Source organism: Ursus americanus, chromosome 11 (assembly GCF_024610735.1).
Source record: "Ursus americanus isolate L20-20 chromosome 11, mUrsAme1.1.p, whole genome shotgun sequence".
In the NCBI taxonomy this organism is placed as follows: domain Eukaryota; kingdom Metazoa; phylum Chordata; class Mammalia; order Carnivora; family Ursidae; genus Ursus; species Ursus americanus.
This window is the reverse complement of record NC_142137.1, coordinates 55,699,305-55,711,618: the sequence shown is the minus strand read 5'-3', so window position 1 is coordinate 55,711,618 and position 12,314 is coordinate 55,699,305. Positions and strand designations below refer to the sequence as shown.

Here is a 12,314-nt window from a genome sequence, read left to right as displayed (position 1 = left end):
GGAATGCTGAGAAAGAGTAGATCCTCGGGGAAAGAAGTGAGAAAGCGCACAAAAAAAGAACCACAGTGCAGATCAACAGTATTAGCCACACCCGCAGGTAGGAAAAACCCTAACCGTTTCTGCAGGAGGTAGAACGGCTGCCTGGGTAACAAGCTGATTTTAACCAGGCAAAGTGAAATCATCATCTGTCTAGCTAAGGGAACACAAAATTTGCCTAGTGATATATTCATTTCCTAAATGTACCCAGGATTCACAGAGTCAAAAGTAGCAAACTGTTGGCCTGTATCTGGAGAATGCCAGGTAAAAATAAAAAGCTGTTTATCCCATGAAGGTGTTTACACCATGAACTGTTTGTACCAGGACTTCCGTTTAAATATATTTGAAAAGAGAATTTTTAAAAAGTATAAATGTCTCTGCATACTCAGGAGATTCCCATGTTATGGGAACATTCATTGCACCTCCCAACAAACTCTGTCAATCTGAAAGAGGCATCTGAATCACCATAAAGTGTTTGAAAGTCTCTGTTACCTTTGAAAATCGTGCGTTAATCCATTTGGTAAAGGTTTTCTTCTGCACATCATTGTGTTCATCTGTAGGAGGGAAAAGGAGAGAAGGGAAATGTATGAACGTGTGTACCTTTGGGAAGGGTTCTAAATACAATCATCCCCATCCAGCAGAGTTTAAAGTAGCAGTCTGCAAGTAGCTCCTCGGGCACAGAGATCCACAGCTAAGAACGGAAGGCGGAGGGAGTCAGCTCACACAGGAAGGTCAGGCACCTTCCCCAGGGAGCTGGCCCCCCATCGCCACCAACCATTACGGCCATGCCTGTGGGATAGAATCAGCACCTCACTTTCACACTATTGCACATAATACTTTCTTCTGCATTTTGTTTAAGTAAAATTTCAGCCTGATAAAGATGTTAGCATGTCCAAAACAAAAATCGAAGTTATCCACAAAAACCTAAGAAACTCATGATCTTCCTCCTTTTTTGTACCAGTCTTACGCCCTCCAAAACAAAAACTAGCATAAGGGTATTCCACAACCTGTTTTCTTGTAGGAAGACTGCCAGGACAAGGTTTTAATGATCTTGATATATCAGTATTTTACAAGTGGAGAAATCAGCGTCTTCTTTTTTTAAATGATCAACTTTGGTTTTGATTACAAATTCGTGTTCTAAGCCACAGCCAATAAAAGTTGACTTTAAAAACTACAGCATCTTGAACTTCTTGAAGATGGGCAGAATGATTTAGTTAAGCACAAGGAAACCATGTGATACATCAAAAAGAACAAAGGGCTTTAGAATAAAATAGACCGCACCCCAATCCACTTAGTGTGTGACCTCGGGTAAATCATTACTATGCCTCTTCGCCTCGGGTTCTCATCTGTAAAAGAGAGATAAATAACACCCAGCCTGCAAGGGCATTCTGAGGATTAGTGAATATAAGCGGAAACCACTTGGCAAAGAGCTGGCATTGAGCTCTTTGTTATTGTTATTGCTATAATTATTACTACAGTATACATGTAAACATGGCAGATAAGTACCCATTGTACCCTCTCTGTTACTTCTAATGATATCCTCTTCAACTGCTCCCCAGTTCTCTATTACACCCAGCAAGAGTCACTGTTGGCTTAACACCTACAAAACAGCACATTAACAATCCCTAACTGGTTCTGAAAGCGGCCTCCAGAGGATTTGGAACCCTGCAGAATGCTGCGGTTCTGTCTGTGTGTATGAATACACTGCCTGCCCGGGTACCATCCACACTGCCAGGCTGCCTCCCCCCTCGTAACAGCAAAACAAGAACAGAGAGGCCCCCCGTGCGCTCTGCTCCCTGTCCATCTACCTCAAAGGACTGCCCTCCACAGAGACCTCCTCACGCATCTCTCACAGCAGAATTAGAAGCTCACCCACCCCTTCACCAAGTTTGTGGTATCTTCGGTCCTTACTCCCTTCTGGAAGGAGAGTTTGTGATTAAAAGGTCATTCCTGAAATAAACAGGATAGCTGCAGCTCCAGAAAAGAGTGCACTTTTACACAACCATAAAGGTAATTGGAGACTGACTCAGAGACACAAAGGGGGCAAGCATGAAAAACAAAACTGTTGTCTAAGAACCTTCTTGATGTTAATTGCACTGAGAGGTAGCCTGCCTTCCAGAAAGGACAATGCAGTCAGCATCAGACCTGATTTCAGGCTTTCTGCCATCGATCAATGCCACATATAAGCCATTTATTAACCAAGAGGACTTGCTTACACACTCTGAATCTCCCCCCCCATTGCAGTCACGCCTAAGAGGGACAGAGCGGAGATTATACACACACTAGAAGTCAGCCACATACATCGACCTGCGGAGAGCACTATACCAGCCCCACCAATATAAATATAATATTAAATATCAGCGTTCGGAGTCTTAGAAAAACTAATTATTTGTCCCATTCACCTCAGAAAGTATTTATTTTTGTATATTTTACCATACACATTATTCCATAATGCTATGAACAAAAATACATGTAAAGGTCATAAATATTAAATTTTATTATGTTTATATATGTTCATTTCATAACATTCATACAACTTTTATCCCCATAAAAATGGGGAACATTCTTAAGGATTAATATTAATAAATTTTGTGTTTTTCTTATCCTCTTTTCTGAGCATTTCACCTTCTTATTTTCAAAAACATTAAAATATTTAATACTTCATAGGTTCCTCTCCAGATGTAGACTGGACAAAGAAATGAGTATGTGCACTGTAAATGGTAAGCAAGTCTTTTCAACTTATCACATAAAGAAGGAAATCAAATTCTAAAAACAGATTCCTGCCATTCAGAGATGTTTATAAAAATTAATAAGTTAATGTTTCTATAATAATCTTTGATCTTTGGGTCAAATCAAAGTTTGAATATGAGTCTAAGTAACCAATATGAAATAAAGTATGAGGTTGTAGCGATAAATTGTCTGGCATCAAAAATACTCCCAAATTTATAAAAACGCCTCTGTATTCATTTTCCTGGTACAGTTAAAAAAGGGGGAGAAAAGAGTTTATACTCCAAAAAGGTGTTAGTTCACATTTCCCTTTTCTATCACACACAAACACACACACACACACACACACACACACACACACACACACCTCTTATTTTCTACCAGAGAGGAATTCAGTAAAAGAACTGGAATTAGACTGCAGCCTTTCAATTATGAGATTAAAATGTAACAAATTTGGAACACTTACTAGTAGAAAACTGCCCTCTGCACCACAATTAAGGTAACAACGCTGGCCCAGGTCCTGTTTCTGGGAGATGAAAACATGCTCGCAAAGTGGTTGCAAGACAACTAAAAAATCTCAGTCATGCACTTCTGATCAATCATTTTGCTCTTCCTAGAAATTTATACAGAACTTCAAAAGTCTCAAAGTCATTCAGCTCTCCATTATCAAGCCCATCTGCCATTTAATTTCTCCAAAATAAAAATGTGCAGACAACACCATCTTAAATATAACTGGATTATTTTATATAAATAAGTTAGTATAATTTACACTCTAAATGTATTCATTCTAGTTTCCAAACAAGCATTTTCTTTAGATTTGGATTTTAGAAAAACCCTTTAGCTTCTGAAAGCCTTTCAGGGCTTAGCAAATCTTATTCATTAATGACCTTCCTCCATTAGGGGGACAAACACGGGACTGAATTAGGAGAAGAAAAATGTGTTAAATCCCTTAAGGCTGATTTTCCAAATTCTTCCTCTAAATATTTTGCTTCTCTTAAAATGCTTCTGACATGCTCACACAGATCCAAGGGCCTCTGCTGCTGTCTCGCCTGGAATTTTATTTCTGTGATGGGTGAGAGAAGTGAAGCAAGAAAGATCAACAAAACTGCCTGATAAATCTTCCAGGAAACTGGCTTGCAATTTTTTTCACTTCACCAGCTCAAATGCATATCAAAAATTCTTTCAGCAGAACGTAGCCACAAATCTCAATTTAAATCTTAAACTGGAAATGTGGCACAGACATTAGACTTGTTTCCCTTATGGAGACACCCAAGTCCTAGGAACATGTATACCACCATTAAAACCAGACTAGTATTAGAGAGAAAGCATTATCCGTCGGTCCATCTTCCAAAGCAATTGAAGAGTGTCCAGTTTGCTGGCAATAACCTGAGTTCCATCGAATGCAGCTATTCAGAGGAGAAGTCCCTACACTTTAAGCCAAAAAAGAAATGCCTTGTTGGATGATTTAAAACTTGGATTGGCTTTATTAAAGCCTCTCATGAAATGCAACTCACCCTAGAAAGCCAGTTTCTCATTAGCAAAAGAGATTATTTCGGAAGCAATGAAAGCATTTCAGATCATACTCCCACTTCTTCTTTTTCTGGCTACTGTATTTAATCAAGCCCAAAGAAACCTACCACAAAGGCTTAGTGAGATCATTCTCCTCTCTTGGTGTCTCCTACCCACTTAGTTGGCCTCTGAACACCACCAATTCATTTATTGAAACAACATGAATTAAAATGGCACATAGAAATATGTAAATATTATGTAATAATCTGCCAAATGTTACAACCAAGTAGTCAAAGACACAGAGACAAGAGGAGACAGACTGCTCTCAATTAGAGTGTGTAAACTCCAAGTTTGTTTCAAAATCTGACATCCTCAGAGGGCCTGGAAAAAAAAAAAACAAACTTAAAAATGTGCTTTTCAAAATTGTCAAAACTACCTAAGTATATGTGGAGTTTAGATAATTAACATTTCAAAAGTTATCTTCGTATGTTTATCGCATTTATACTTTGAAGCTATTAAAGCCAAAAACTGCATTTGAAACAGACTTTCAGACTTCACTCTATAAAAAGCAAAACACAAGTCGATGGTCTCTTTGGGAGATGTGAAGGTGGGTGAAGTGACGAGAGGAAAACAACTTTACTTTTCAAATGAGAAGCCTGAGATCCAGGGACAAAAGCTGAATGAATTGTTCAGTGTCACCCACTGCGCAAGTGTCAAGAGTCACAAACAGAACCAGGTCCCACTGACTCCCCAGCCTGCCTTCAATGCCAAGCACAAGGAGGTCAGAGTTTCATGAGGAAAAAAAGGCATTTAAAATCTATCCTGAAGGACAGATGAAGTCTGGTTCATGCAAAGAGGGGCATTCTAAACAGAGTAAGAGAAAATAGAATAATACCTTCTTCATTTCAGGCTCAAACTCAATACCTAACAAAAAAGAGCATATTTAATTAAAACATAATTGTGTATCTAGGAGAAAACAGAGGGTTTTAACATATAATAACATTAAAAGAATAATTCTAAAATACTCCAAACTTTAGAAAGTTTTCAATCCTGAAAAATGTTTATACCCATAAAAAGAAGATGAGTACAGAGTTAGAAATACATGCTCAAAAAAATTTTTAAGAAAATATGGATTCTTTGAAAAGCAACCTCTTTACATAAACACAGGTTCTTCTAGCATGATCCATTCACTTCCCTCCCAAATTCATGGCAATTCTGCAGCCCTTAGATTCCAAAAAGTCTACACACCCACCTGCACTGTATTTGGGATTTCTGTCATTTTTATCATTGGAGGAAAATGTTTGTTTCAGCAGGAACCAACCTAACCCACCCAAACTACCCACCTTATTACTCTCACAGAATCAGCACGTCTCAGAGCAGGAAAGAATATAAAATTAGAGGACCTGATCAAACCCCATCCTGAAACTAGACACGTCAGCAGCTTATCCCATGAGATGAAGTTAGGTGGTACCAGAAATCAAATCAGAATCCCCATCTCTTTATCCAGTACTCCTCCCATGCTTGCAAAGCTTTTTAACATCTTGATTCCAATACAATTCACATACCGTACAATTCATCCATGTAAAGTCTATAATTCAATGGTTTTTTGGTATATTTCATTATTAATTTTTTTAAATTGTGGTGAAATACGCAGAACATAAAGTTTGCCACTTTAACCATATTAAAGTGTGCAATCCAATGGCATTAATTACATTGTCAAGGTTGTATGACCATCACCACTATGTCCAAAACTTTTTTCATCTGCCCAAATAGAAATTTTATAACCATGAAGCAATAATTCTCCCATTCACAGGGGCACCTGGCTGGCTCAGCCCACAGAGCATGTGACTCTTGATTTCGGGGTTGTATGTTCAACCCCACCATTGGGAGTGGAGCCTACTTACAAAATAAATAAAGTGTGATAATTCTCCCATTCCCCCTTCTCCCAGGCGCTAGTAACCTCTAACCTACTATCTCTATGTATTTGCCTCTTCTAGATATTTCATGTAAGTGAATCATACAGTACCTGTCTTTGTGCATCTGGCTTATTTCACCTAGCATCGTGTTTTCTAGGGTCATCCATGTTGTAGCACGTGTCAGAATTTCCTTCCTTTTTATGGCTGAATATTTCATTGTATGTATATGCCACTTTTTAAAAACAGATTATTTATTTATTTATTTATTTATTTATTTATTTAGGAGAGAGAGAGAAAGCAAGAGCGAGCAGGGGAAGGAGAGAGGGAGAGGTACAAGCAGACTCCACACACTGAGCACAGAGCCTGACACGGAGCTCGATCTCACGACGCTGAGATCATGGAGATCATGACCTGAGCCAAAACCAAGAGCTGGACGCTAAACCGACTGAGCCACCCAGATGCGCCTATATGCCACATTTTATTCATCCAATCGTCTGTTGATAGACACTTGGGTCATTTCTACCTTTTGGGTATTGTGAATAAAGCCACAAAAAAAACTGGCATGTGAGTACCTGTTCGAGTCCCTGCTTTCAGTTCCCTTGGGTATATACCTAGGAATGGAATGGCTGTGTCATGTGGTCGTTCTATGTTTAGATTTTGAGAAACTGCCTTCCATGGAAACTGCTTTCCATTGCGACTACACCATTTTATACTCCTATCAGCAATGTTCACAGATTTCAGTCTCCACATCCTCACTAACATTAACTTTCCTTTTTTTAATGATAGCCATCCTAGTAGGTGTGAAGTGCTATGTTATGGTTTGAATTTGCATTTCTCTAATGACTAATGACGCTGGCCATAAGACTGCACTTGGAAAATGCAAAAACCACCAAACTCTGAGATATCCTGAAGACTTTCTAAACTAGTCCAAGTGCAACAGCACGTTACTTCAAAGTCACTGGGGTTCAGAGATAGCTCTTTCGCATTTAACCCACAAAACACTGCAAAACAATCTATTCCCTAAAGAATTATTTCCAAAATTAGATATAACCAATAATTCCTGACCATCTTCTAATTTTAGAGTTTATTCACCTCTTACCTATTTTCTAGTTGATGAATTCAAGTTTTTTAAATACAGGAGGGAATGTTTTCCAACTTTCACTTTCTAGAGCTGCTAAACTCAACCTAAAGACTGTAAGATTTATAGGTACCCAGAATTGTGTTTGAAACCTTTTCTCTGGAAACATCTTCTGGAAAAACTCTTTACATCTTGGACATAAACTGTATTATATATGTTGCAAATGCAAAAGAACAAGCACTGAATTTATGGGGGCAGAAATTGTAAATTTTACATACAAACACTTTATTTTGGATTTCTGTCCCAGGAGTGAAGGAGTTTTATGAAAATCGCTTGCAAGGAGCCTGGCTGACTCAGTCCGTTAAGTGTCTTGCCTTCAGCACAGGTCATGATCTCAGGGTCCTGGGATCAAGTCTCGCATGGGCTCCCTGCGCAGAGGGGAGTCTACTTCTCCCTCTCCCTCTGCCCCTCCCCCCTGCTCACACTCTCTCCCTCTTTCTCTCTTTCTGAAATAAATAAATTAAAAATCCTTAGAAAAAAAAATCACTTGAAATGTCACAGTACAAGGAGAGGTTACTTAGGAAGAGCTGAATGAGTCATAACGATGATAAGTCACTGTTATGAAAAGTCAATAGAAAACTAATTTTTAAGTGATTTTAGTGATAAAAAAGCTAGACTTTTAAAAAGAAAATATCTGTGAAATTCTCTTACTTTATTCCTATTAAAGATCCTTTATGTTCTACAAACTGTCTACAGACATCTTCATAAACAGATATCTCCAGATGTATGAAAATTTATGCAAATGAGTTTTCATGAGAATGGGGAAAAATTTTTTTGAATGGAAAAAACATTCCAGGGATCTGACTTCAAACTTTCTCATGACAAGTTCTACTTTCTAAAATAGTAGCAAAAACATGTCCTTTCAAGACTGCTAAATATTCACATAGTAATGTTCTCATTTTAATTATTTAATTATTTTCCCCATATTATGCAGAATCTAGGGGATTCGTCTAGGTTCCTTTTAGATTCCTAATAAGTCCACGTAATAAAACAAAAATGTCCAATAAATAGTATTTCTCAAACAAAAAATCTTGCAAAAAATACCCAAAGGAAAAGAAAATACTTTTAGTACCCAAATATCTCCTCGTACTCCTATGTAGGGATGCTATTATTTCCTGTATAACTGCTGGAAAAACTTTAGCTGTAGACCACATGTGTTCTATAATTACAACTTTGGGTCATCACAGTCAGATAAAAATACATACTGAAAAGCAGCAAGAAATTAATAATGAGTGAATGAGCATCGTTAGACGCCAGTGATAACATTCTGAAGCCAACAACTCCAATGAAGTAAAAGGTATGGCGGGACTGTTTGACTTCCCTCCTTGGAACTACTTCCGTTTACTTCTGTGTGCGTGGGGGCCCACGTAAGCACCCTGAGACAGACGAAGACCCAGACCACAATTCATGCAAGCTCAAGTGCCGCCCTTCAATTCAGCCACTCAGGAGAGTCCCCGGGTAGCCCCAAAGAGCAATGTGGCCCCAAGGAATTCGAGACTCAAAGAAAAACTATCTTTAGCTCATCAAGATTTGACTTGCAAAATTCTACACAACCTTAAGAGGCCAGAATGAATATTCCAAAATGTCCAGAACTACCAGCCTCCTTGACTACAACCCATCATTTGAAAAATCCCTAGGGCTGAGACTCTTTTCCTCCTTCTCTCCTCTTAATTTTTATTACTTACCTCCTTCTTCCACCCATCTTGCTTTTTTAAACATCCAAACATCCCTCCATCCTGCCTCTCTGAATATTCTTTTCCAAAACCCCTCCCTGGACCTGTCTTGGCTTAGGTCACCATTTCGGTGGAATTCTCAGCCATATAGATCACCTGGCTGCATGGGTGTGTCCACCCTCAAGCAACCCCAAATACCACTTCTTTCCTGGAGTGTCTTCCTGCACCTTTTCTTTCTCTACTTACAACCTCCTGCATAGGACACCTGGGTGGCTCAGTCATTACGCATCTGCCTTCAGCTCAGGTCATGATCCCAAGCTCCTGGGATCACCGGCATCGGGCTCCCTGCTCAGCAGGGAGTCTACTTCTCCCTCTCACTCTCCCTCTGTTCTCTCTCTCTCTCAAATAAATAAAATCTTAAAAAAAAAAAAAGTTCCTGTACAAGGTCTATAAAATACATTTTTTTAAAGATTTTATTTATTTATTTGAGAGAGAGAGAGAGCACAAGTGGGGGGGGGTGAGAGCAGCAGGCAGAGGCAGAGGGAGAAGCAGGCTCCCCACTGAGCAGACAGTCAGACATGGGGCTCAATCCCAGGACCCTACGATCGTGACCTGAGCCGAAGGCAGACACTTAACCAACTGAGCCAACCAGGTGCCCCTATAATATACATCTGCAACATAGAAAGTGTGATGCTATGTTTGTGTTAAAGTCAGAGGCTTCAAACATTTTTGTTCATGAACCTCTAAAAGAATTCCCATGCACATTTTTAAGTTGCATGCATTAATATCTATGGTAAATCTAAATAGTTATAAAGATATAATTTCAGCACATTGTTAAGGAGTCACAAATTAAGCTCATTCAATTATTAGAAAATGTTTCTACTACGTAATTGGCAAAACTAGTCCTCATTGTCAAACTAATCAGCCAATCAGACTTATCTTCTGACGAGGGAAGTCTGACTTTACTTTTCTATTTATAAACCATGTTCATATGTGTCTCCAGGGTAACCGGGCAACAGCTCCCATCAGAATTCTCATTCAGAGAGGGATGGATGGATGGATGCATGAATGCATGCATGGCAGGCACAAAGCCTTGCCCCTGGATGTAATAAAGCACTAACCATTTTAATAATTTTTAAGGGAATGTTCTTTACTTTGCATTCTAACATTGTCCCCTTGTTTGCAATAATGCAGTAACGAAGCACAGTAAGATTTGGAGAGGGAGAGTGGTGTGTCTTTCTTTTGTGAAGTGGAGGAGGGGAATCCTGAGAGGAAAGACAGGAAAGGAGAGGCAAGTTGCGTAACCACTGGAAAGGCTGGCCACAGGGGAACACATAAAGTCCAGCACGCAAACCATTTCAGAGGCTTATGTTATCCCAACCTAGGATAAAACTCCAGACAAGGTAAGTTTTAATTTAATTAGAAAGGCTAAACCCTAGAGGTGGCCTCTACCAAGCTATGTTATCTTTGTCACCATTAACACCAGAGACTTTGCCAATTAATTTAATGAACATGAGAAATGTGCTTTTACTGCGCTTGGTAATTGACATAATTAGAAGGTTAGAAACACTCTCCCACCGGTGAGTTTAGTTTTATTCAATAAATGTGGATTGGCCAAAATATTTTACAGACAGGTTCCACCACTGACTAAAAAGAATAAAAATCTGGCACATCTGGGAGGCTCAATCCCTTAAAACCACCGGCTGGGGATGATCCTTGGCCTGATACTGGTGGTAAGTCTAACTAAATCCTCTCTCTAAAAGAGCACTGTTCTATTGAACAATGCAAGCTATATATATAAAAAATTTAAATTTTTAGTTTTCTAGTAGCCATGTTAAAAAAAAAAAGGAGGTAAAAGTAATTTTAATAATATGTGTTCTTTACCCCATATAGATGCAAAATAGCATCATTTTGACGTTTACTCAATATTTTTTAAACTATTGCTATTTTACACTTTTTTTTACTACCCTTTTGAAATCTGAGGTGTATTTTACATTTATAGCACATCCCAACTCAGACTGGTCATGGTTCAAGGGCACAGTAGCCATCCCACACTACACGGCACAGCTCTGGAATACTGCTGCATTTACTCCAACTAAAACTCTCATGTCCTTCAGAAGGACAGAGAGCTGTCGCTTATAAGCTTATGAAACAGGCTGTATGAACTGTTTCTGAGCCTGCTTGCTCATAATGATCGTTTAATGAATGCCAATGTGCATGGCAGGTTTGAGAAGCTGCTTTCATTGCAGCTCTCCCAGTGGGACAATCGATTGCGCTCATAACCTACTTTTAAGCATTGGGAGCAAACAGGATTGACCAAAAATAAAGCAAAAATTAACAGTTGTGCATGAACGACCTAGTTTAAGTTGTTTCATAAGACTTCCTGTCTGATAAACAGACATACTAAGAATTGGAAATATTTCCACTCTTTGTTAATAGTCACCACTTAAAGTTTTATATTTCCTACTCTTTAGATGAAAATTACTTGTTCATCTATTTTGTGGGAAACAAAGAAACAGAAAGCGGCATTTACTGACCACCAGATAGTGTTTCACTGAGCATCTATTATGCTGGTCCCAAAAGAGATTCAGACGACGCTTTCAAGAAGTTATCATGGAGGGAAGGGTCGGGGTGGGGAGAGGATAAGACAAGTATATAAATAAGAGATGGACAACTATAATTAATATCTTAGGTATAGATACATTCATAAATGTGGAGGAAAAATATTTCTTTTTGATGGGATTGAGGAGGGAATCAGAAGAGGATGCAAGGAATAAGTTGCATTTGAATTGATTTATTTGAGGCATGTAGACACCGTTAGGGCATTTGTCTCTAGGCATAAAGTCCTCTAGGCATAAAGTCCTCTAGGCATAAAGAACAGGACACAGGGACAAAACTATGAGTTGTTTCTCTGGCTGGATGATTTTTGATCACAGACAGTTGTGTTATCATTGAATATTTTAAATGCGCTGCAGCTAGATCGTGGAGGACTTTTAAAATCAAGCTAAGTTCAAAAGAACAAGCAATGTGGACCACTGACTTTTTCTGAGCCAAGGAATAACATGATCAGTAGTGTGCTGTAGTGAGTTTCACATGAAAAATGGATTCATAGAGAGAGAGGCCAGAAGAAAGGAAGCCAACATGAGGCTTATTACAGTTGCCCATGATGGACATCTGATAGCCAGAAGTAGTAAGGTAGCAATGAAATTAGAAAGGAAGAGATAGGGGTGCCTGGGTGGCGCGGTCGTTAAGCGTCTGCCTTCCGCTCAGGGCATGATCCCAGGGTCCTGGGACCGAGTCCTGCATAGGGCTCCT

The 12,314-nt window shown here is 39.1% G+C and overlaps 1 protein-coding gene across 13 annotated transcripts in view; it reads right to left on the bottom strand.

Moving 5' to 3' along the window:
* Positions 1 to 12,314, bottom strand: part of UTRN (utrophin) — a 486,188-nt gene that overhangs the window by 383,704 nt on the left and 90,170 nt on the right. For 11 of the 13 annotated variants that reach the window (XM_087865550.1, XM_087865561.1, XM_087865551.1 and 8 more), the window contains one exon: positions 529 to 590. The exons of the other annotated variants lie outside the window; for them this stretch is intronic. In XM_087865550.1, the coding sequence (XP_087721676.1) occupies positions 529 to 590 (62 nt within the window). The remainder of the gene's footprint in view (positions 1 to 528; positions 591 to 12,314) is intronic. 13 annotated transcript variants of the gene reach the window in all.